General features: G+C 43.9%; 1 protein-coding gene across 1 annotated transcript; it reads right to left on the bottom strand.

The window, feature by feature from the left end:
- Positions 1-26958, bottom strand: ftsj1 (FtsJ RNA 2'-O-methyltransferase 1). Its single transcript, XM_084324634.1, is given in 12 exon segments — positions 1-577; positions 1804-1907; positions 2053-2136; positions 3227-3329; positions 6140-6193; positions 13140-13192; positions 19875-19953; positions 24425-24539; positions 24660-24702; positions 24705-24712; positions 26089-26224; positions 26892-26958. Coding segments are annotated over 11 exon segments (981 nt in total). The 5' UTR covers positions 26217-26224; positions 26892-26958; the 3' UTR covers positions 1-367.
- Positions 26959-27528: the final 570 nt, after the last annotated feature.

Below are 27528 nucleotides of genomic sequence, written 5' to 3'. Positions count from 1 at the left end.
CATTATGGGCTTATTCCACGAAATTGGAACTTGGTTTGAGACTACATGATTCTCATTAGAAAACAATCAAATACATCTTACTGATATGACCTTTAAAACAGTATAAAACCTTGTTTCCTCCATAATTATATAATTCATAACTCTAGGGCTACCCTTTATCACTTGCCATTATAAATTACCATAAATCACCCCCCTTCCATGACAAAGTTAATCATCATGTACCCCCCCCCCTCCTCCACCAACAATTCACCTCAGTAAGTCAGTCCACGTTGCTACGTTCTGTTGTCTCTACTATGTTTCGTTCTGTAAAAGTCAGTCTGATGACTGTGTTTCGTTCAGAAAAATTCAGTCCATGTTGCTACGTCATTCAGTCTGATGGAGAGACTGTTGTCTCTGCTGTGTTTCGTTCCTGTTGGCCAGTCAGCAGCATGGAGGCCAGGGCCTCGTCTAAGGGCAGGCAGGGCGAGTCTTCCTTGGCCAACAGGTTGTTCTTGCGGAGGTGACAGGCCTGTTGATAAGGCGGGCGTATAGGAGGCTGAGTAGGGGGCGTGTACTGGTACTCCTTACTGGCATCCAACTACAGACAAAACAACAACTCAATGTCAACGGAGGCAAACAAATGTTTGAATTTGTAGTATCCATTAAAAGGGATGTGCTGGAGAGAGTACTGTTTGGAGTTCTGGACTGTTTGACTAAAGGTAAATGGTGCATTTATATAGCACTTTTATATCCAAAGTGCTTTACAATTATGTTCCTCACATTCACCCATTCACTCACACATTCACGGCGGAGGCAACCATGCAAGGTGCCAACCTGCTCATCGGGAGCAATTAGGGGTTAAGTGTCGCTGTCCGGGAGGAGCGGGAATCGAACTGGGAACTTTCTGATTACCAGACCAACTGCTCTACCTTCTGAGCCACTGACACACGCCACACTAGTAAATTACTAGTAAAAATGCACAGATTGTGTGTGTGTGTGTGTAAAGTACCGTACTTTTCGGACTATAAGCCGCTGCTTTTTCCCCCATTTTTCGACCCTGCGGCTTATATAACGGTGCGGCTTATATGTAGACAAAACCCGAAAATCGAAATATTGCTTTTTTTACTGCATTGAAATGTTATTTATCTGTTCCCTTATTTGCTAAACTTAATACAACTTGTAAATGAGTTAATGTTATTTGTCCGACAGTATTGTGTCCCAATGGGAGTCATTCTCTGTAGAGGTGGGAACTTAAAGCTCAATATAAGAACGGCCATGCACCACCACTCACAGAATCGAGAAAGAGCAATCAATCTGTCAATCCTTTCCGTGTCCGGGCCGGGTGAGCAGTGGTGCAGTCGTAATATGGGAACTGGCTCCCGCGCACGCGCATACATGTTCCCTCAGTTGCGCACAGAACAGATGATTATTATGCATAACAATGGAGATCAAGCAGCCCCCCACCTTCTCGTAGGTTCCTATTATTATGCAAAGTCTAGGTGAGAAGTGCCGGCCGCCGGCCGGGTAGCTTTCTACAACGGCCGGGTACTTATCATTGCGTGCACTTCTGCCCTGAGTGACTACTAATAACAAGCCGTGTAACCGCGTGTGTGCACGACTGCACCCCTGCGGGTGAGGTTTCCCGTGTTGAGTCAAATTAAGCCGCAGGCTCCACTCCTTACATATGGTAATTAAACATTAAAATACAATGCGGCTAATAGTCCAGTGCGGCTTATATATGTACACATCATTCAATTTAGCTGCTGCGGCTTATAGTCAGGTGCGGCTTATAGTGCGAAAAGTACGGTAGCTATGAATCCATACCTGAAGTGGGTATGTTCTGTCTGAGTCAAAAGCACTAAGGTCCCCACAAGCAAGGAAGGGAACAATAATCCGATTGGGTCCTTCAAGCTGGTTGAAATCTACATCTGAGGAAGACGAGGTGGGAAAAAACATTTTGAGAATCACAACGCTCTTAACCGCTCTCAACGCTCTTAACCGAAGTCAAGTTCTTTTTCAGTTCATAATTAGAACATGATTGGAAGCTTTAAGTGTTAATGTGGAGTTAATTACCGTAGGAGTGGTCCAGGAGAGGGTTGGACATGTTGGGGATGTAGCCGTCAGGGGGAGAGTAGTTCTGACACACTACAAAGGCCTCTGCATTAAAAAAAAATAGACAATCAGGCAAAGTTATAAAAAAAGAAAGATCTGTCAAAATGTTTGTATATACACTCAAAACTCTCCATACTTGTTCATACTTTTTGCATATTACTGCTCAATTGCACAGCCCTGTTAAATATTCCACCTCACTGTATTGTTATTTTTATTCGAATGAGTGTATACTGTATACTTGACCACATCGTACACAATTGTACAGGCCTGGCCTATTTTATTTTATAATTCTATTCTACTTCTATTTTAATTTAGTTTATATTCCATTTGATTCTACCTTTTATTTTATTCTACCTTAATTGTCTGTCCGTTAATGTCGCACCAAACGACCAAATCAAATTCCTTGTATGTGTAAACTACTTGGCAATAAAGACCTTCCTGATTCCAATTCTGACAATGCCCTGGAGTGTTTTACAGGGGAAACTAGAAAAGATTTCCCTCAACTAATTAAGTCCAGTATTGTCGTTCGGGCCAATTTTCTTTTTTTTTTATCCACTTTTTCTCCTTATTTTTCTACTTTTCTCCCATCCCAATTTCGTATTGCCAATTCTCCCCTCCCCTGTCTTGAACATTGCTAGACTATGCCTCCCACTGGTCGGCTGTAGTGAGGATAGAAGCCTTGCATCACGTGTCCCCTCCGGTACACGAGGAGGCAGCCTGTCGCATCTTTTCACCAGACAGCGCGGACTCTCAGTGGCGAGGAGTAACGCGTGGGAGGCTCACGCTGCCCCCAATACCTCCCGTCTCTGCCGTGCAGGCGTCACCCAACCGACCTGTAGGAGTCGCTGTCCACAACGTCCAATCCCCACCCATCGACTTCCACCCGCTACCTCTGTCAATTGAGATAGTATGACGACTGGCCCAAGCCGCAGGCAATGCTGACACCGGGATTCGAGAACGGAGTCTCTTGCATTGGTGACGAGCGCAATCTCCGCTATGCCACCCAGCCGCCCCCTCGTTCGGGCCAATTGTTCTAGGCTGAGGTGCTGCAATAAAGGCTCTGGGAGAAGCCGAGAGGTGAGGTTCTTCATCGCAAAAGGTTCTGTGTGTCATCGTGCTCCGGTGCCCTGCCCACCTATGCTGGAGTTCCGGCTGCTGCGTGGCTTGGCGCAGGTCACGGCGCTGAAGAAGATCTTGAGCTGGGAGTACAGCAGCGTCACGTCTTTCCCTCGGAAAATCTGCTCAAGGAGAATAAATGGTGAATGGTAAAAAATGGTGCATTTATATAGCAGCTTTTATCCAAAGCACTTTACAATGTCGTTCCTCACATTCACCCAATCGGTCACACATTCACACACCGACGGCAGAGGCGACCATGCAAGGTGCCAACCTGCTCATTCGGAGCAATTAGGGGTTAAGTGTCTTGCTCATGGAAACTTCCGACACTCTGCCTGGGTAAGAGCAGGAATCGAACCGGGAACCTCCGGATTACCAGATGACTGCTCTACCTCCCGAGCCACTGGAAATTCAGGCATCATAGCAGCATGGGGAGGGGGAGGGGAGGTACAAGTAGTAATAACAAGCAGTGTAAACAATATAACAAATCAATATAATTAACTAACTAACTGAAATATACAGTATTCACATAAGGTGCAGTATGCATAAGGTAGTATTATTGTCCTTTTTAGGTTCCCAGTAGTTGTAGTTGGATGTCTGGCAGCAGTCCCTGCCCACTGTTGTGGAGCCTGATGGGCGCTGGTATGAAGGACTGGCCAAGGCGTTTAGTTGAGTGTCACACCCCTCTTGAGTCTGTGACTGAACGTGCTTCTCATCTTGACTAGCTCGTCGTAGAGGGGGTGGGAGGGATTCTCCAGGATAGCAGACAGCTTCCTTCTCATCCCCCTCTCTGCCACCACCTCTAGTCTGACCAGCTCCACTCCCACCACAGAGCTAGCCTTCTTCACCAGCTTGTTCAGTTTGTTGGTATCCCTCGAGTTGATGTAGCCCCCCCAGCATGCCACAGCATAGAAGAGGACGCTGGCCACTACAGACTGGTAGAATGACTGCAGCAGTCTATTGCAAACATTGAAGGACCTGAGTCTCCCCAGGAAGAACAGCCTGCTCTGTCCCTTCCTGTAGAGGGCCTCTGTGTTGTCTGACCAGTCCAGTTTATTGTTCAGGTGTACCCCAAGGAACTTATATGACTCCACCACCTCCACCTCATCCCCTCGGATGGTGATGGGAATCGGAGGGGGCCTCTTCTTGCCCCTCCGGAAGTCCACCACCAGCTTCTTGGTTTTACTGGTGTTGAGTTTGAGGTGGTTGCTGTCACTCCACCCCACAAAGTTCTCCACCAGGGCTCTATACTCCTCCTCCTCCTCCTCGTCGGTGAAGTAGCTTACGATGGAGGAGTCGTCAGAGAACTTCTGCAGGTGGCATCCGCTTGAGTTGTGTCAAAAGTCTGAGGTATAGAGGGTGAAGAGGAAGGGTGACAGCACAGTTCCTTGGGGGGTGCCGGTGTTGCTCACCAGTACGTCAGACTGACTGTCCTTTAGTCTGACGTACTGTGGTCTGTCAGTGAGGTAGTCCTTGATCCAGGCCACCAAGCCGTGCTCCAGCTGCATCATGGAGAGCTCCACTAGCAGTGACGGCTGGATGGTGTTGAAGGCACTGGAGAAGTCGAAGAACATAATCCTCACTGAGCTGCGCGGCTTCTCCAGGTGCGTGTAAGCTCTGTGGAGCATATAGATGATGGCGTCCTCCACCCCGATGTTTGCCTGGTATGCAAACTGCAGGGGGTCGAGGGAGTCACACACCAGGGGCTTGAGGTGCTGCAGGACCAGTCTCTCGAACGTCTTCATGATGTGTGATGTCAGAGTGACTGGCCTGTAATCGGGTGCTGGGTTGTCCCTTCTTGGGCACCGGGACAATGCAGGAGGTCTTCCAGGGCTAGGGCACCCTCTCCAGCCTCAGGGAGAGGTTGAAGAGATGTTGGAGCAGTGCTGCCAGCTGCTCCGCACATGCTTTGAGCACCCTGGGATTGGTGTTTTTTTAACCTTTATTTTACCAGGTAGTCACTTGAGATCAAAGATCTCTTTTTCGAGCAAGACCTTGTTGTCTGGTCCTTATTCACACTAATCTTAGAGAGCTGCCTCCTGACCTGGCTGTTAGTGATGGTCAGGGTTGGGACTGATGTCTCCATAGGTAGTGTGCTGTTGGCTGTACAGTGGTCCTGTATGGAGGATCTACACGAATCACACAAATTACCTATTTTGGAACCAAAACGCTGATTCTTGCTGTTTGCATCCCTGTATTATAATAACAAACAATATTATAATGAATAACCGATTTAAGGGCGGCTACGTGGCGTAGTGGGCTCGTCAGTTCGAGCCCAGCGCTCCACATTTGCTTTCAGTTTAGCTGGTCGTCCGTACTAATACACATTGGCCGTATTAGGGGGTGGGAAACTGATGGGTGGGGATCGGGCGTTGTGGACAGCGACTCCTACAGGTCGGTTGGTGCGTCTGCGCAGTAGAATCAGGAAGTGTCGGGGGCAGCGTGAGCCTCCCACGCGTTACTCCTCGCCACTGAGAGATCGAGCTGCGCAGGTGAAAAGATGCGACTGCTGTTACCTCAAGTACCGGAGGGGACTTGTGCTATGTATGACTTAGTCCACATTGCAGCCGGCTTGTGGGAGGCAAGAAACAGCGTCCGTGACAGGGGAGGGTTGAATTGGATGATACGAAATTGGGATGGGAGAAAAAATAGAAAATGGGAGAAAAAGTGGATCAAAAAAAAGAATAACCGATTTAAATGCCCTGGATCTATTTTATTTGTCTTCCCTTCAAAACAGTACCATCAGGCAAGATTGACATGAACACTTGATTTGTTGAAAAAGATTACCAACAAATTCTAATAACCCTTTGGACATTTTTCTACAACAATTTTCTACAACCTTTCAAGACCTGGAAAACACAGCTTTCAAACTCCATCGCTGTTTTTACATTTACAACTCAAAAGCACCTGTGAATGGATATACAGTACGTACCTTGGCCACAAATGTTCCTCCAGCTTTCAGGACATGTGTGGTTATGTTTAGGGCCTGTGATGAGAAAACACATATGTCAAATAGATTAGATTAAAATGTATTGTCATCATACAGCACAAGTACAAGAAGATGAGTCCATTCTCTTCGGATCAAATAACAAACTCAGCAAGACCGACGGCTTCTCAGTTACAGTGGGTGACAATATTGTCACAAGGAAAGATGAAATTACATACCTAGGTTCCATCCTAGAGGCAAATCTTTCCTGTGACAAAATGGCATCCAAGGTAATAAAAAAAGTCAACCAACAAACTAGATTCTTGTACCGGATCTCCTCTCTGGTAAACAAGAATACCCTGAAGACTGGCAGGAGCACTCATTCAAGGGTACTACGACTATGCTTGCACCTCATGGTACCAAAGCACCTCAAAGGCGCTAAAAAAAGATTACAAACATCACAAAACAAACTGGTCAGACTACTGCTTGACCTTACTCCTAGAACCCACCTCACCCCTGCCCACTTTGACTACCTAGGATGGCTTAGAGTAGATGACAGAGTACAGCAACTTGCAATGGGCCTGGTCTACAAGACACACTATACGACTAAGGTACCCATGTTGTACATGTCAAAATACTTCCCAAAGGTCAGTGAATACCACGACCACAACACCAGAGGAAGCTCAACAAATCATGTTAAACCCAGATTCGGCCCAAACAAGGGACTAAACACGTTTTGCAATTATGCCACAACAACAACGCCCTACCCAAAGCTGTAAAGGAATGTGAATCCCTACCCACATTCAAAACTTCCCTTAAAGAGCACCTACAGGAGGCTGCAATTCGAAACTGGCCACCGTAAATGTCCAACCCCCCCCACCCCCACCTAATAGACAGTCCCCTCCCCACCGTATGTATATATTCTCTCCCCACCGTATGTAATTTCTCTCCCACCCATCCACCCCCTCCTAATGTACAGTCTCCTCCCCACCGTATGTATATATTCTCTCCCCACCGTATGTATATTTCTCTCCCACCCGCCCACCCCTAATGTACAGTCTCATCCCCATCATATGTATATACTCTCTGTCAGGATCTATGGGTAACAGTACTGTATTTGCATATCATATATGTCACAAATGTAACAGTACTATATACCTGTATGTCATGTATGTCCCTATGCCATAAATGTCATGATGTCATATATGTTGTTGTTGTGTATGTCATAAATGTCACTATGAATTGAAAATGGGGGACCCTGATGTAAACAAGACAAACGTCTTTCTCTGGTCTGCATCCCCTTAACAATTGTGTGTATTGAGCCGTACTGTATTGTACCCATTCTGCAATCTGTTAAATAACATTTTCATTCATTCATTCATACAGTACAACACAAATACGTTTGGCATCCAACCAGAGTGCAAATGTAAAGTGCAATAGTAATATACAATGTAGCCTACTGTATGTAATAGGTGATTAATCTGGGTATAACATATATAAATTAGTACTACTGTTCAGACAGTTGACAGAATAAAAGCAATGCATAAAGTACAGACATAAGAATAGGTATAAAAAGACAATAAAAGTAGTGCAATGTAGAAAGTGCAGACATAAGAATAGGCATCAAATTAGTACAGTGTTGCTCGAAAGCATGTGACCCCCCTGGAACAGCCAGTCCCCCAAAACCCCACACATCAATCCTCATCCAAGACACACCCCCTGATAAAGCACGTCGTGACTGAAAGAAAACAGTCACAAACAGCCCGAATACACCCGGACCATTCACCAAATACAATGACCAAACATGAAACATCGCTGTGTGCACAAGCATGTGAACCCCCGGGATCAAGCAGCCGCCGGCACCCACGGACCCAACCTAACCTCCCCCAGAGCCGAACACCAGTCTCCCGCATGTGCCCCGATGGACCACGGCCAGTCCCTACCACTGAACTCCCTCAACTCACACCCCAGGGACCCCACCGCATGAAGAACCCACCACAGCACCCCAAAGCGTCCTAAAGCCCCCCCCCACAGGCCATGGAGCACACGACCCGCCACTCCTCGGCAGAAGTAAAAACATGATCCCCCCACAATGGCAAGGCCACCAGGACCAGAGGCAACAAAGCAGCCCACAGAAACGACACCCCCACCACCACGCACAATGACAGGCATGGTGGACGACAACGCAAACAACACACCACCTCAAAATGTTCCCTTTTTGCCCCAAAAATACACCCCTCTTGACCAACTATATAAATATAATATCTACAGATATGTAAAAAGAATATGTGCAGGTAAGTACAGACTAGGGGTGCACGATATTGATTTTTTGACCCCGATATTGATACCGATAACTTTCTGCTCCTCAAGGTCGATACCGATACGATAACCGATAATATATATATATTTATTGTATTATAAAAAAAAAATTTATGTATATTCCTGTAGTTTTAACCTAACCAGATTTATCATGACATGAGCGTTACTACTATGAACAAAACAAAGCCAAGAGAACAGTTTTGACTCTTCAAATAAAGTGACTATATTTATTTGTCCAAATAAATATAATTTGAGTCAATCACAAAATTCACAATCCGTCAATGTCATTAACAATGTGTTTCCCTGAACAATGAGTGAACTAAAAACCAACAGGTATTGTGCTTTGTCAGCAGATAAAACATTTGACGCTATAGGAGAGGAGACTGTTGTGGTCTTGGTCCATGAAACAACTATTACTTGGCATTTATAGGACAGCACGCCTCAAAAAGAATTAAATAAACCAAACAAATCATCTCTGTCAAACGTCTTTAATTTTGCAAACGCTCGTCAAACGTCAATAGGTACAAGCCGCGCAGTGCTTGGTGGTGCACATTAGCCTGGCTACTAGGGAGCTGCGAGTGACTGCGTGTTCAAAAGCCACTGGCTTGCACATTGCAGTCACGGAAGGGGCTACAGCTGGCTTTGGATTAGCTTAGCCTTTAGCTGCTTGGCGTCGTCGTCGGATTTTAATACACCATCGTAGTGGTGGTGATGTTTCAGGTGACTTATTAGGTTGGATGTGTTATAGCTTGTTGCCCCTTTCCCTCCTCGTGGAACTTCTGCATTCGTTACAAATAGCAAGCAAACTGTTTTCCTCTGAAACTTTGAAAAAGTCAGACGACGCCATCTTTGTTTACTATCCGAGTGTGCTGCTTCTGAGAGTCACGTGACTACGTCACAGCCAGGCATGAGAAGGGAGCGCTGGATTTGTGAAAAACTCCCTCTTCCTAAAACACACAATAGGGGGTATCTGCAGAGCCGCAGAGCCAGGCTGGACGGGTATAAGTGGTCTGGACAAGTATAAGTCGTCTGGACAAGTAGTTGCGAATGGGGGGGGGCGGGGTTCGTCTCGTTTACATAGGTACATTATACATAGACAGTAATGTTACATCTAGACATGTAATAATAGAGTAAACTTGTACCCATACAGTGTTACATCTAGACATACCAGATCTAGTAATAATAGAGTAAACTTAACTTTCGTCTCAGTAACAATGTTCATAAAGTGTTGAGTGCTACAGTGTAGGTTAGTTTATTAGGACAATTCCACCATTGTGGGGCAAGGACTAAGAATAGGCGACTTCTCTTTGATGACCCTCCCGGAGCTTGGATAGGAGTAGGAATAAACTGTACATATACAGCACTGTTTGAACCTGGCACACATACTTCACATGTCATTTTTCTTTTTGTTATTCCACCATTGTGGGGCAAGGACTAAGAATAGGCGACTTCTCTTTGATGACCCGACTTCTCTTATATTTATATTTAGTAAAGATAGCAGTCCTACTACACCCGGTTGTGTGTGGCCGAACAGTGCAACTGCGCACATACAATCATGGTTATATTAAATCCAGCGCTCGTGTGGACTGGGCAACTTGCCTGCCATTACGTTGCGTTCTGAAAAGCGAAACTGACCCTGTGTGTAACTGCAGCCGTCTCTGTGCTAACAGTCACGTTTTCAGTACGAGAAGACAAGACAAAACTTCTTTCTCTGGTCTGCATCCCCTTAACAATTGTGTGTATTGAGCCGTACTGTATTGTACCCATTCTGCAATCTTGTTGCAATAAAGTTTTCATTCACACTCAAAATCTGTGTTCATTTTTTATTTTGCATACTAATGTTCTGTGTCTTGAGTCGTACTTGTATTGAAAAACTGATTTTATATGTCTGAGGAGAAGACCGGTACTCATCATCTTCGTCTCCACAAAAAGAAAAATGACATGTGAAGTATGTTGTGTGCCAGGTTCAAACAGTGCTGTATATGTACAGTTTATTCCTACTCCTATCCAAGCTCCGGGAGGGTCATCAAAGAGAAGTCGGGTCATCAAAGAGAAGTCGCCTATTCTTAGTCCTTGCCCCACAATGGTGGAATAACAAAAAGAAAAATGACATGTGAAGTATGTGTGCCAGGTTCAAACAGTGCTGTATATGTACAGTTTATTCCTACTCCTATCCAAGCTCCGGGAGGGTCATCAAAGAGAAGTCGCCTATTCTTAGTCCTTGCCCCACAATGGTGGAATTGTCCTAATAAACTAACCTACACTGTAGCACTCAACACTTTATGAACATTGTTACTGAGACGAAAGTTAAGTTTACTCTATTATTACTAGATCTGGTATGTCTAGATGTAACACTGTATGGGTACAAGTTTACTCTATTATTACATGTCTAGATGTAACATTACTGTCTATGTATAATGTACCTATGTAAACGAGACGAACCCCGCCCCCCCCCCCCCATTCGCAACTACTTGTCCAGACCACTTATACTTGTCCAGACCACTTATACCCGTCCAGCCTGGCTCTGCGGCTCTGCAGATACCCCCTACTCAAAACACACGCTATCAGTCGTACCACAGTACTGGCAAAACGGGAGGAGCCTACAGTAAAAACAAACGCCCTTCATCCCAATCCACCCACACCGGATTTCTTTTAACCAAAAAATGTATTATATATTATCGGAGCTATCAATAATGTTATCGGGTTTATCGGGATGAAGTCATAATTGCTGATATCGGCCCGATAATTATCGTGCATCCCTAGTACAGACATGCATGGATATATGGTGAGAATAAATATATATATGCGGTTAGGGCTGCAACTAACGATTATTTTGGTAGTCGACTAATCTGTCGATAATCTTTTCGATTAGTCGACTAATCTAACGATTATTTCTGTCACACCCTCCATCTCTGCTTCCTGTGGGCGTGGCTCCTTTTCCGGGCTCTTAGCAGACTTCTTAGCTTAACATAACAGACCGACAGTAAGTTTGGGGGAACTAATGGGATAACTGGGGTTGCAACAAAAGTGCAACTAGGGCTAAAAACACAATGAAATAAAATAATAATAATAATAATAAATAATATATCCTTCTTAGCAGACTTCTTAGCTTAACATCTCCTTCCCTCCCTCAGATATCCACGTCTCTGAGCGGATCTCGGCCTGTCTGTCCGACATCTCCGCCTGGATGACGACCAACCACCTCAAACTGAACCTAAGCAAAACAGAATTGCTCCACCTGCCGGCCAAATCCTCCGCCCTGACCGACCTTTCCATCACAGTCGAGAATGCAGCTGTGACCGCGTCCCCGACCGCCAAGAACCTTGGTGTTGTCCTCGACGACCAGTTGAACTTCTCTGCTCACATCGCAGCGACAACCAGAACCTGCCGATTCCTCCTGAGCAACGTCAGAAGGATCCGCCCCTTCCTGACAAAAGAAGCCACCCAACTCCTCGTTCAATCAACAGTCATCTCCCGCCTCGACTACTGCAACGCACTGCTCGCTGGCCTCCCGGCCACTGCCACTAAGCCTCTTCAACTCATTCAGAACGCAGCGGCCCGCCTGATCTCAAACCTACCGAAGTCGGCCCATGTCACCCCACTTCTTAGGGACCTGCACTGGCTCCCCATTGCTGCACGAATCCGCTTCAAGGCCCTCGACCTAGCATACCGTGCGGCAAAGGGAACCGCTCCCGCCTACCTCCGGTCAATGGTCTCTAACTACACACCCTCAAGACCCCTACGCTCTGCATCTTCTGGCCGCCTCAGACCTACTCCTATCCAAGCTCCGGGAGGGTCATCAAAGAGAAGTCGCCTATTCTCAGTCCTTGCCCCACAATGGTGGAATGAACTACCCACCCCAGTTAGGACAGCCGAAACACGTCCAATCTTTCGCCGTCGACTAAAGACGCACTTCTTCAACCATTATCTAAAAAAAAAAAAAAAAAAAAAAAAAAAAAAAAAAAAAAAACTAACCTTACTCTCATGCACTTGTCCTAATAAACTAACCTACACTGTAGCACTCAACACTTTGATGAACATTGTTGCTCAGCTGATAGAGTTGTGCCCTTCCTGATGGCTTGTCGTACAGAACATGTAAGTCGCTTTGGATAAAAGCGTCAGCTAAATGACTAAATGTAAATGTAAATGTAAACATCCCAGGGAACTAATGGGATAACTGGGGATGTTGTTTGCTCCTGACAAGAGTCTCAAAGTCTGGGGTGATGGTAGACAAAGCAACTCTGAGGTCATGCTCAATGTCCAATCTGTTCCTCTGCTTTGTCTTCAGCTGGACCAGAGCTGAGAAGCCACTTTCACAAAGATAGGTAGTGCAAAAAAAAATAAGTAAAAAATAAAAATTTTAATACGACGCATCAACGCAAAAATTCGGCGTCGGCGCGTTTTTATGACCGACGTCGCCGATTATGTCGACTAATCGTTGCAGCCCTATATGCGGTATATACAGCATTATTGTATATGCTATCATAGTTATATGGGATATATGCAGATGTACTGCATCTACTGTATATATGCAGTAGATATAAAAATATAAATATATGTACATACTATCATACAGAGTAGTTTATAAAATAGTATAAAATAGTGATAAGTAGTATAAAATAGTAACCCATGAATTAATAATAGTACTATTTGAACAGATGTGTCTCTACACACCATCCATACTCACAGCCAGTAGAAGTTGAGCTTGGATGTACTCGTCCACATCATGGAGCCCCGTCACTATGGAGACAGAACAGTAGTTTAAGATATAAGGCGAATGCATTGATGCGGTTGTCTCATAATACAGAGGGATAAAAACAAAAGTGAGACATACAAGTGCACAGCACCAATAAATTAATGAATGCATCATTATTTGTTCTTTATTTCAACATATTCAATACATCTTAACCCGTATCAGTCCATTTTGTTTGTTGGTTGCTATTATTTATGTGATCTAATGTAAGAACAAGGAGACAGAACCATTTAGCCACGATTATTTAGTTAGCGATTAATCTGTCGATTATTTTATTGATTAATATAAACAATTAATTTACCAGAAAAAATACAAGAATTTATCAAATTTGCGATTGAACATTTCTAAATTATTGACATGTTTTTCAAGTGCAGTACTACTTAGGTCACATGGGTAGTTGCCTCTCTGACACCACCTACTGAATACCCAGAGTAGGAGATGAGCCATGGCGTTTATTTATATGTAAATGCTGTGTAGTGTGGATGCCTACACTACACGAGTAGGGCGAGTAACCTACATGCCACTACTGCTTTTAATCTATTGACTCATTATAGCTATTACAAATACTAGATGTGATTTCTTTTTTATTCCTATACATCCCTAGATTGTGTTTTGATATGATAGACTAGTTTTCTCAAAATAAGGCATATTTTGCTCACCTTCATAGATTAGCTCGTTGGCCGGGATGTGGGGGTACTAGAGACATGACCATGATCACATTTGTATGCACCCGAGTCTCCTGAACGTGTAGAGATAAACCCAGAGTCGATCGGACCTTCCTACGCTGAGCTATGGTAACTTTCGTGCACCTACCCTACAGGTGAATGCCTCATTGTTGCGGTAGGTGCGCAAAGGTTACCATACAGTATCTCAGCCTAGGAAGGTCCGATCGACTCTGGGTTTATCTCTTCATGTTCAGGAGACTCAGGTGCATACAAACGTGATCATGGTCATGGCTCTAGTACCCCCACGACCCGACCTTATGTAGCCGGGCCTCGTTTTGCCATCTCTGCGTTGTGTTTAAAGTTCGGTCCCTGTTAACTCATTGACTGCCACGCTGTTTTCCGATCTTTACTCAATGGCGCCAGCGTTATTGACCATTTTCGTGATGTTTGCGGACCCATCGTGTGTTCTGTATTATAGCTATGGAGACAATAGTATGGCTCATTTGACAGGCATTGTCTATAGTGCAACACTAGTTAATTTCAGTTAATTTCTACATACTTTAGTTTGTGCGCTATTACACAATAAACATCGCCCCTTTCCAAAATAATCCAGTCTTTTTTTCTAGATCGCGAGATATGACGTGTTATATGCATATGCCCAAATCGTTCGGGTTGCCCGACCTGAAACCTATATTATTTCCAAATCAAAAGGTATATACCATATATAGATGTTTCTTCACAAAATCATCAAGGGGGGGGGGGTTGTTTTAGGAAGCTGCATCGTTACCAAAAGCATGTTTTAGGTTCGGTAAAAGACGACGCTGTGATTGACACAAACGCATGTTTTAGGTTCTGTAAAATAGACCTAGAATAGACCTTACCTTAGTTTAATTAATAATTAATAATCCATGTAATCCCATCGCGATCGCAATTATTCGTGTGCATTGTGCACGGCTAAAATACGGGAAACAATAGGTTCAGGCGATCGGATCTCCGACAGATTGCTATGTGCTGATTCACTTTGAGGGGGAGGGGTTGCACAGAGAGAGCACAGAGAGAGAGATACCCAGAGACTAGACCCCCAGTTCAAAAGGTAGACGATACTGCCACCTGGCAGGATTCGATCGTCATTGCGATTTTAACATAGGCAGCGGTGCAAGGGAGACACAGGGAGGTCTGCGCGAGTGTTTAGAATGGGGATCAAAGAAAAAAGATCAAAGGATCAAAACCTGAGAAAACTCGGGTATGACGCTCAATGGTTGGCGACGAAACCCGAGAAATGTCGGGTTTGGCGGCCAATGAGTTAACACATTAATGGCCAACCCCGAGATGAGTCGGGTTAACTCGACATGCGTTGGCTGCCAGACACGAGATATCTCGGGTTTTGGTAGTTTATTCTTTTATTCGATATTTTTATTCATTATTCATCCAGGGACCTTGGTGTTACCATAGGGAATGAGTCTGAGATCGCCAAAGTGCAACTGGCCGCATCCAGTTAGATGGCGGTATCGAGCACCCTTTGTAACCTTGTATCTTGGCCTGTGTAACGGCCAAATGTCTCCGGGCTCACTTTTCTTTGTCGGACGAGCAGAGCAGTTATAACGATCGGATTGAGAAGCGTCAAATGCTCCCGATGCATGATGTGTGGTGGATTATGTTGGTGACACGATGGACACCAATACTTGGAATCGTGATCAGATAATTGGAATATTCTTTTGGGGGTACATCCTAGTGAAGGTAAGGACTATGATATCAATCCTGCGTTGATCCAACCATGTCTTCACCTCAATCACAACGTGTATGTGTAACGTTACTCCACAACGTATGCCGTTGGTGACGATCAAAGCATAAAAAAACTACCCCCCCCCCCCCCCTTTCATGCATTCATTATGAAACATAATACCTATGACATAGATTTGATTTGGGAATAGTAGCGTGTACAGGCAAGAAACAGCAACATTTATAGTAGAATAGTAGTATAAGGCTATTACTCAGCCTTTCGGGAATTACCCCAGACCACGCTATAACTATACTTACCGTATATTCACCACGGTATAACACAGGAACGTATGGATTAGGGATGCACCGATATGAAAATTGGCCGCCGATACCGATACCGATTGTTCAACTAACACTATCGGCCGATACCGATACCGATATTTGTATATAAGTATTTGTAAAAAATTCTTTTTTTTTTTTTAATTTTTTTTTTTTTTTAATGAAACTACTGTATATTTGTATGTGTATGTTTGTATTTGTAGGCCTCTTTACTTACTTAAAAAAAGGAAACATCAAGAAATATGTTTATGGTATCACTATCTCTCTCCCAGTATCGTCTTGCGGCCTGCAGAGGGATACTATTTTCTCAACCAGAGCTTTCAACCAATGCAATGGAACCATTCTTGCGGCCTGCAGCAGGATACTATTCTCTCAACCAGAGCTTTCAACCAATGCAATGGAACCATTTTGATTGACAGTCGATTCGGCCAATTACGCCACACCGGTGACCGCTAGCACCCACCTCCTGCTGTCCTTACCACCAATCGGCAAGCGTTTATAAATTTTTCTACTTCCGGGCATTCTGTTTGCGAGAGCAGAACACACTTAGCTACGTTAGCTCCCCGGCCCGCCGACCGGCGCTCCACGCATGACCAAATGAGACATAATGATTTTACTGCAACAAATGTTATAATAAAACAAAGCCTTTCTATACATTTGTCTGGTTGAAAACTTTATTAACAGATTGCAGAATGTGTAGTTGGGTACGGAATGAGCAACGGAATGGAACCGAGCTATGAACGTACTAACGGAGTAATGCCTTGTTTACTGCTATCTTCGGGTAAATAATATGCTTGTTATTGAACGTGTAACACTTCATTTTAACAGCAGATACTTTCTTAAATGCCATCTTCCCGAGAGAGGGTGTTGACGGGGAGTTGTGTTATTAATAGCATTGAACAGCTAACCGAAAGCTAGCGTTAACTATTGTTAAAGGTTTAGCCATAACGTTACCTTGGCTAAAGTTGCGGCTATTCATAATGCAGCAATAATGACTGCAGACCTGCAAGCAAAGTACAGCAAGTTGACAAAGGAGTATTCCAACGCAAATCACATTTTCACCAGTAACGTTAGTCTTGCATCTAATAGCTAATAACGTAGCTACGTTAGCTGCCCGGCACTCCACGCATGACCAAATGAGACATAATGATTTTACTGCAACAAATGTTATAATAAAACAAAGCCTTTCTATACATTTGTCTGGTTGAAAACTTTATTAACAGATTGCAGAATGTGTAGTTGGGTACGGAATGAGCAACGGAATGGAACCGAGCTAATGAACGGACTCGGAGTAATGCCTTGCTGCTATGGGTAATAATAATATGCTGATGTTATTGTCCGTGTAACACTAATTATATAACGCTAATGCCACAAAACGAATGCCTTGTTAATCATAAGTAGTTACTTTGATGCAGTAGATTGTGTGTGTGTGGGGGGGACGGCGGGCGTTGTGCAGGTAGATCGCGCGAGTGAACTTTTTTTTTTTGCCTTTTGACGCTACACAAATTGATGGGTATTTATCGGCGACTGCTATCGGCACATTTGAGCTTATCGGCCGATAGGCCGATAGCAGTCAACAAGGCACTTATCGGCCGATACCGATACCCGACCGATATATCGGTGCACCCCTAGTATGGATGAACAAATTAATTCTTTTTCACATATTGAACGATAGAGAGGTGATGTCAAATGGGCCATAGTATTGTATCCATAGCTATAATATAGAATATAGTTAGCTCTACAAACAAGGTGACGCACTCCTATTGTAACTGAGGGGTACAATTCCCTGACTGTATTGATAAGTATGGTATTATTAAACCACTACCGCTTGTACTTTAACTTCTGGCCATCCAGTACATGATATAGATATGATGAACACTTTCCCACCTGATGAAACGAAGTCCACACAAATGTATAAATCGAATATTTTATATAGCAAAGGGTATATACAACGTTCACTTAATGACATTTATGATTTGAAATGCACTTGTAAGGCAAATGAGTATTCGTAGGTAAATCAACATTGAATGTCCAATCTCTGGTTACGCAGGGAGCAAATATACAACCTGGTTCTTTAGGGAACTATAGCGATGGTACTTAAATGATTATAGCTGGATACACTAAAGGGGGGTCCCGCTGGTTGTAAGACAGTAGGGGGGGGGGTAAAAGAGCCGCTGGCGGTATCCCATCTGGCCGACGATTTCTTGGGAGAATTCAGAGTGCTGAACACGGTGCCCACAGAACCTCGGTCCGCAGATGAATACAGCTGGACCCTCTGGTGGACGGTAGCTGCCGGTCCACAACGAAGAGACGTGAGGCGACCTCACTCGGGGTAGAGCGCCGTCTCACCTGGACTCCTCTCCGGGGGGTAGTTCCAACACTCAGCAGTGTTGGCCGTTATCCATGGAATAATCAAAGCACCCAAAGCATGTAGATAATCCAAGCCGTGGAAGGCTCGCCGTCGTCCGGGTAAAGTAATCCAATGTACAGGTCCACTCGTCCTGGCCCGGAGCTCCTCGGAAGCAAGCACCACACGTGGTCTGCCCAGCCTGGTTAAGACTCCAGATAACGTCAGGAACGATGGGGGTACTGCTCACTTTATAACTCTAACCGAACGATGCACCATACATAATAGACTATTATTAACTTAATAGAAATACGTCCCACTCAACGGTATAGTGCCAAACTATGACAATTCAACTATTAATCCACACGATGTCTCAATGCCTATTCTGAGGCCAAGTAGGCCTTACTGCACCACACGTGCGTCGTGGGTGAGGCTTCGCGTCTGTTACTAGGTTGGAGGGTAAAGGACTAATGGACTAAAAGAAAGTTCTACTTTACTTGCGCCATATATATATGCGCTGTGAACAAATAGTACCATTCGTATTTCGCCAGACGTATTCCTACGCGGAACCGGGCTTGTAACGACATGTTTGTCGGCACGATTGAACTTGAACCAAGGGGCATGGCTGCTGGCGCCAGGTTCTCGTCCAATGGTAGAATGAAACTATTATGGGCTGTTAGTAGACTAAAGGGATATTCAGTGCATATTGTACAAGGAATATACAGGGGATATCAAACGATATACAAATACTATTAAATATATATCCATAAATAAATATATATATTCGGTTTAATCTGATCCTTCACAACACCTATCTTTTAAAGCGTGGTATTGCTATGACGGGCCCCGTCTAATAGCTGGCAGTCAATGAGTTAAGGGATTGCCCCAAGTGAGTCTCAAACCCGGGTCTCCCACACCGCGGGGGACATAGCAGACCACTATACTAAGAGGTGAACTCACCTTTTGGTAACATGTCTGCAATGCATGCCTTTTTTTTTTATGGGTGGATGAGTTTACTTGCAGTACTGCTACGTACCAGTCACTTCACAACACTTGAAGTCCATCGTGACTGTGGATATACTCACGGACCTACGTTACACTTAAAAATGCGCTTAGTTACCAAATCTCTGAAGACGTAAATAGCGCCACTTTAACTGCACATGGCAATTAGCGGTGATCTTTGTTGTGTTTTTTTTGTAGGGAGTGTTTTTGCAATGAGGCTCATTGCATAGAAAGGGGCACATTTTCCACCCATAATTATTACCTAATTTAAATACCCGCAAATAGCATCGACGCACAGAGACGCAATGATGATGACAACGCAGTTAGCATGGTTTTCACCCTTTGCGGGTGCTTTGTGAATAGCACTGTTTGTTTTGGAGCTATTTGCACAGGCATTGCGTCAGAAAAAGCTGTGCAATCCCTTTGTGAATTCGCCCCTCAGTGTGTTGCTCGTTTGTCCTCATACCTATGCAGCACCATACATTCTCATTTTGTATTCATAAATTGTACCTGGAGTTTGACCTTGGCCGATTGTATAGATCTGAATAATGGGTAATAATCTCTCCTCAGAGGAGGACACGGTTGTAGCTGACTTACCATCTGGTGCTCCGTCACATACAACTAGGTCTGCCGGCTGACCCTCGAAATGCCTGATGATCTCTTGGGCTGTTGAAATCTGAAGGCAAGAGAAACATTTTGGATTTGATTAGGGACATCGCCTACTAGCTGATGGGTTGGTTAATCGGTCAGTTTGTTCATTTGCTCATGCGGGTCAGTTCAGGAGCATGACCAGTTTTAGAAAATAATGTGAACGGCCAAACAAAAGAAATCGGCTCTGAGCAAAAAGGTAGACGATACTGCCACCTGGCAGGATTCCATCGTCATTAGCGATTTTAACGTAGGCAGCGGTGCAAGGGAGACACAGGGAGGTCTGCGCGAGTGTTTAGAATGGGGATCAAAGAAAAGATCAAAACCCGAGAAAACTCGGGTATGGCGCTCAATGGTTGGCGACGAAACCCGAGAAATGTCGGGTTTGGCGGCCAATGAGTTAACACATTAATTACTCAATAATCAACTAGGCTGCAGCAAAAAAACTCGTCCAGATTTTCAAACATAAACATAAAGACGGACAACACGCTCATCACAGACAAGCTGGATGTAGCCAATTACTTCACAAACATAGCCACAACACTGGTAAACAAACTACCCTCCCACTCAGGGCATGTTGGGGTAGAACACATCATAGCCTACTACAATAACCTAGGGGTCCGCAAAGACGATTTCAAATTAGAAATGGTAACACCAGCTGAGGTACTCAAAAAACTGAGCGCCCTCCAACCTAACAAGGCCACTGGCCATGACAATATCCCCTCCAAATTCCTCAGAGACTCAGCAGCCGCCATCACCCCAGTCATCACACACATAATAAACCTCTCCATAAAACAGGGACACGTACCCAAAGACTTCAAAATTGCGAGTGTAACACCCCTGCACAAAAAGGGCAGCAAATTAGACCCAGGCAACTACCGCCCTGTTTCTATCCTTACCTCCATCTCGAAAGTCATGGAAAAAATAGTATACGAACAGGTCGAAAAGTACCTTGCGGAAAAAAAATCTAATCTACGAATTCCACACACATGCCTTCTCTATTTAAACGACCACATCAAACAAGAGGTGGACGTGGGCAAATACTGCGGCATGGTCATGCTGGACCTACAAAAGGCTTCGACACTGTCAATCACTCCATTCTGATTGACAAGCTAAAAGCAATTGGTTTTGATAGTCTATCAGTGAGCTGGATGCAATCCTACCTGGAGGGGAGAGAACAGATGGTGGAGGTAAACGGTACCCCCCCCCCCCCCCCAGTGAGCTGTGGTGTTCCACAAGGAAGCATACTAGGACTTCTACTGTACCTAATTTATGCAAATGACATGTCGTCACCTTGTGACTGCAACTTGTTCCTGTTCGCGGACGACTCAGCCCTATTGGTCTCTGACAAGAACAAGTTACAGGTTGAAAAAACCCTCAGCTCGGAACTAGGCAAAATCTGCATCTGGCTCGCTGATAACAAACTATCATTACACCTGGGTAAAACAGAGTCCATCCTCTTCGGTTCAAATAACAAACTCAGCAAGACCGACGGCTTCTCAGTTACAGTGGGTGACAATATTGTCACAAGGAAAGATGAAATTACATACCTAGGTTCCATCCTAGAGGCAAATCTTTCCTGTGACAAAATGGCATCCAATGTAATAAAAAAAAGTCAACCAACGAACTCGATTCTTGTACCGGATCTCCTCTCTGGTAAACAAGAATACCCTGAAGACTCTGGTAGGAGCACTCATTCAAGGGTACTACAACTATGCTTGCACCTCATGGTACCAAAGCACCTCAAAGGCGCTAAAAACAAAATGACAAACATCTCAAAACAAACTGGTCAGACTACTGCTTGACCTTACTCCTAGAACCCACCTCACCCCTGCCCACTTTGACAACCTAGGATGGCTTAGAGTAGACGACAGAGTACAGCAACTTGCAATGGGCCTGGTCTACAAGATACACTACACGACTAAGGTACCCATGCCATGTACATGTCAAAACACTTCCCAAAGGTCAGTGAATACCACGATCACAACACCAGAGGGAGCTCCACAAATCATGTTAAACCCAGATTCGGCTCAAACAAGGGACTAAACACGTTTCGCAATTATGCCACATCAATGTGGAACGCCCTACCCACAGCTGTAAAGGAATGTGAATCACTACCCACTTTCAAAACCACTCTCAAAGAGCACCTATACGGGAGACTGCAATTCGAAACTGGCCCCTGTAAATGTCCTAACGCAACCCCCTCCAATGTACAATAAATGTCCTATTAAACCCAATAATACACAAGACCCTCTTCTTGGGACCAAGTAAGGTTTAGTCGATAATCCAATGTAGTTACCCCCCCCCCACCCCGCCTACCCAACCTGATGTAAACAAGATGAAAGTCTTTCTCTGGTCTGCATCCCCTTAACAATTGTGTGTATTGAGCTGTACCGTATTGTACCCATTCTGCAATCTGTTAATAAAGTTTTCAATCAATCAATCAATCAGCAATAAATCAGAATTGAGCACTAAGGCTTGCAGACTTTATTTATTGGTTAGTAATTTTTTATGTTGTTGTTCCCCCCCCATGCTGACTTGGTTATTTCCTGAAAGACTATAAGCAGGACTCTGGACTCTATTAGATCCTTCTTCTGTGTGATTGCATGTGGGAAGCACAATTTAGCAGGTTTGCCAATTAAATCTACTAATGGATTTAGTCCAAAAGGTCATATGACTAAGGATTTTCTTCATTCGAGGACAGATTCAATACGGTACAGTATGGTGTCCCTGAAATGCACCAGCATCTTGCGGTCTTTCCAAACGAATCACACCTGGCCCAGTTCCAACACTCCGTCCCTTCCTCTCCGCCCTTGATCATGACTTGCATTTTTTCCCGCCCAAGTCTCAAAAGTCTGGGAGTAAAGCCAGTGCTGTTGCCTCCAATTTAGAATCTACTGCCAATTCTAAAAAGGTAAGAACAGTCCATCAAGGCCATGGTAAAAGGACAAATCTTCCTCTCTAGTAAGGGCTGAGAAATATCGACAAAATATCACGACGATGTGATATAACTCCTTTTCATGCAGCTTAAACCTCTTTCAGTAGCATGTTGTGAGAATGCATGAACCTGCTATGTAAAGCTTAGTTCAGACTCAAAACATCTAAATGCCACCGTAGGTATCTGCGGTCCCGGCGTAGGCCAATGTTCCTACAGTACATGCACCTCGCCAAAGATTTAACTGCACATTAGCCCACTCAATATGAAACATAAATGCAATCATTTGAACAGAAACATGTTACTGGCAGTCTTAGATTAGATTAGATTAGATTAAAATGTATTGTCATTATTCAGCACAAGTACAGTACAACAAAAAGAGGTTTGGCATCCAACCAGAGTGAAAATGTAACAGTAATGTAATAATATAGTCATATACAATGTACAGGCTTAAAACTGGGTAGAAAATGTATAAATTAGTACCACTGAGTAACAGTGCTAATCGGATGTATGTACAGAGTTGTGGTATAATTATGTACAGTGCTATTTGGACTTTATGATGGTTTTTGTTCTTGATCTATTGTGATGTTTCTTCTTGACTTGTACAGCCCAGGGGGGCAATTCCATGTGATCTTGGGCTCTACAAATACATTCGATTTGATTTGATACAGGCATAAAGACACTATGGTAGTAAGTAATACTGGCCAGCAGCGTATCTAGTAAGAGTAGGTTTTTTGACCCCGATATCGATAACTTTCTGCTCCTCAAGGTCGATACCGATAACCGATATATATATATATTTATTGTATTATATATATTTTTTTTAATGTATATTCCTGTAGTGTTGACCTAACCAGATTTATCATGTCATGAGCGTTACTACTATGAACAAAACAAAGCCAAGAGAACAGTTTTGACTCTTCAAATAAAGTGACTATATTTATTTTTCCAAATAAATATAATTTGAGTCAATCACAAAATTCACAATCCGTCAATGTCATTAACAATGTGTTTCCCTGAACAATGAGTGAACTAAAAACCAACAGGTATTGTGCTTCGTCAGTAGGGATGGGTACCGTTCACATTTGAACCGATACGGTACCGGTACCTGTGAATGGATACCAGTACCCAACGGTACCTTTTTTCGGTACTTTATTAGTCTCTAAAAATGTAATCTACCTACCTCAGTTGTAAAAAGAAAAAAAATCCAAACTTCAAATAACCACATTTTCGACCGTTTTTGGCTTGCCATTGCCCAGACTGCTTTGTTGTTGAATCAAGTCAAATTCTAAGTAAGCATATATTGTGCGTGTGAACGTTGACATGAAAAAGAAATTGTAATTTTTTTTTTAAGTTGTAAACAAATATATTTTTTTTTATCGGAGCTATCAATAATTGTATCGGGTTTATCGGGATTACGTCATAATTGCTGATATCGGCCCGATAATTATAGACCCGATAATTATCGTGCATCCCTAACATTTAGTCTTTCCTGTGATTTGTATGTTTTATTGTGTTCGAGATAAATATCAACATGAATTGTATTGTCCGACCCCTCGTTCACCTTGGTAATGTCTCCCTGGATCTGTGTCACGCCTGGCAGAGGAGCCATGGCCTGGAGGTCCACCGCCACGATCTTCACCTCCTCGTTCCCCACGTCTTTCTCTTCCTCCTTCACTCTAGTGGCGGAGAGCGAAGGGAAAAGTCACAACATGTCAGGAAAGTCTAACGTGCTAATCTGGTCCATGAAGGGTAATGTCCTACTAGCCTATCAGGACGGGGACTGAGGAGAAACCAACCTGAGTTTACGGCTCAGGACCTGGCTCCAGCTCCCTGGGGCGCACACAGGTCACTGCTCTTTCACACCTGAGGAGACGAGCATAGAGAGAAAGAGAGGGGGGGAGAGAGAGAGAGAGAGAGAGAGAGAGAGAGAGAGAGAGAGAGAGAGAGAGAGGAGAGAGAGAGAGAGAGAGAGACACGCACAGACAGAGGCACAGAGAGGGACACACGCACAGAGAGGCACAGCGAGACATACAGAGAGACAGACACATAAAGAGAAAGACAGAGAAAGGGAAAGAGAGATACACACATAGGGACAGAGACAGACACCACAGAGAGACATATATAGAGATACACACATAGGGACAGAGACAGACACAGAGAGACATATATAGAGAGATACACACAGACAGACAGAGAGAGAGACACACACACAGACAGAGGCACACAGAGAGACATAGAGAGAGTGAGACACAGAGAGACATAACGAGAGACACACACACAGACAGAGGCACACCAGAGAGAGACATAGTGAGACACACACACAGAGACATAACGAGAGACACACACACAGAGAGACACACACACACAGAGACACAGAGAGAGACAGAGACACACAGATGAGAGGGAGAGAGAGAGAGAGACACACACACACAGAGACACAGAGAGAGAGAGACAGAGACACACAGAGAGAGGGAGACACACACATGTTATGATGAATTGAAAATGGGGGGACCCTGATGTAAACAAGACGAAAGTCTTTCTCTGGTCTGCATCCCCTAACAATTGTGTGTATTGAGCCGTACTGTAATTGTACCCATTCTGCAATCTGTTAATACAGTTTTCAATCAATCAATCAAACAGACAGAGATATAGAGAGAAACACATAGGGACAGAGACAGACAGAGAGAGACATATATATAGAGATACACAGAGAGAGAGAGAGAGAGAGAGAGAGAGAGAGAGAGAGAGAGAGAGAGAGAGAGAGAGAGAGAGAGAGAGACAGACGCATGGGGGGAGAGAGAGACACACACAGAGAGACAAAGAGAGATGTCACCGCATTTATTTTACCCTATTTTATTGATGTCTCTGCTGAAAGGCAGAGGAGCTACAGTAGGACAGAATAATGTCACTCCTTTGTGCTTGTAAAAGTATCATGGATGATGTGTGAGTGTCACTAATAAATAAAGCTGACCGGGGAGATGGATCTTGCAAGTTGCAAGGCAACGTTAGATCGACTGTAGTGTCATGAATTGAAAATGGTCTATATGAATTGAAAATGGTCTATATGAATTGAAAATGGGGGACCCTGATGGAAACAAGACAAACGTCTTTCTCAGGTCTGCATCCCCTTAACAATTGTGTGTATTGAGCCGTACTGTATTGTACCCCATTCTGCAATCTGTTAAATAAAGTTTTCATTCATTCTTTCATTCATGTCAGCAACACATTCTTGCCTTTAAACAAGCCAACTCCTCGTCCAGCTGCAGCAGTTTGAAGGCGCTCCGGGCTCTCCATCCCTCCTCCTTGGCCAGGCGATAGTAGATGTCGCGCTTGTCTTTAGAGGAGCGTCCCATCGCCTCACCTGTAAAGAGAATGAAATATGAATGAATGAAAACTTTATTTAACAGATTGCAGAATGGGTACAATACAGTCTACGGCTCAATACATACAATTGTTTAAGGGGATGCAGACCAGAGAAAGACTTTCATCTTGTTTACATCAGGGTCCCCCATTTTCAATTCATAGTGACATTTATGACATACACAACAACCATACATGGACATTTATGGCATAGGGGACATACATGACATACAGGTATTTAGTACTGTTACATTTGTGACATATACGATATGCAAATATACAGTACTGTTACCCATAGATCCTGACAGAGAATATATACATATGATGGGGAGGAGACTGTCTATGTAAAGAGAACCCGGCATCGCCACACATAACTAACCAGTTGCTCGTCAATAAAAGCTCAATCAACTAGATAGCGAAGAAGCAACACATGTCAAAAGAAGAAACAGTATTGTGTCCTGCACTGTTACACATCAGACCAGGACCCATTCATTTGACGAACGTTGCTGTATGACGTGTTAGCTTAGCTAGTTAGCTAACGTTAACGTGAACAGCCTCTTGCACGTTAATCTGAATATAGCACTTTATGATTTAAATAGCAGATTAACAACAATTGTCCATATAAATATATTGTTTTCTGGGGGGTAACATAATCATTTTACTCTCACCTAAACCGAAGGCTCAAGAAAGACTGAGTGCTCACGTGTTATTCTTCCCCCCGTGTTGATGTTAGTAGGACCCCAAGAGCAGCAGTCCTTGCAACTGCCTATTCAAAATGGTCTTCAAATTTAATTAATTAATTATTATTTATTATTATTAACGCAATACTGCTGTGTACGGTAAACACACGGAATGTGCCAGTAGTCGAATAAGATAATGCTGCCCAGAACACACCGATGTAGCCTGCCTTAACTGTGCTTCCACACTTGAACCACTAGGTGTCAGTGCAGCGCATGCCATACATCTCGGTAAATGCAAGATGTTACCAAAGTCTCTCAAAGTCCGAAATTACTGTTATACTTTGAAGAGAGTGAGCAAGCCCCCCCCCCCCCTCTTCCTAAATGTTTGATTGAAAACCCAGTGGACTCCAATCGGAAGCGTGCCTATGTTCCTAAGTGTCACTATATGAATTGAAAATGGGGGACCCTGATGTAAACAAGACAAACGTCTTTCTCTGGTCTGCATCCCCTTAACAATTGTGTGTATTTATTGAGTCGTACTGTATTGTACCCATTCTGCAATCTGTTAAATAAAGTTTTCATTCATTCATTCATTCATTCATTCATTCATTCATTCATTCATTCA

The sequence above is a fragment of the Notolepis coatsorum genome (assembly GCF_963971535.1).
Source record: "Notolepis coatsorum genome assembly, chromosome: 11".
NCBI lineage: Eukaryota > Metazoa > Chordata > Actinopteri > Aulopiformes > Paralepididae > Notolepis > Notolepis coatsorum.
The sequence above is the reverse complement of the archived record's forward strand: the minus strand, read 5'-3'. Positions and strand labels throughout refer to the sequence as shown.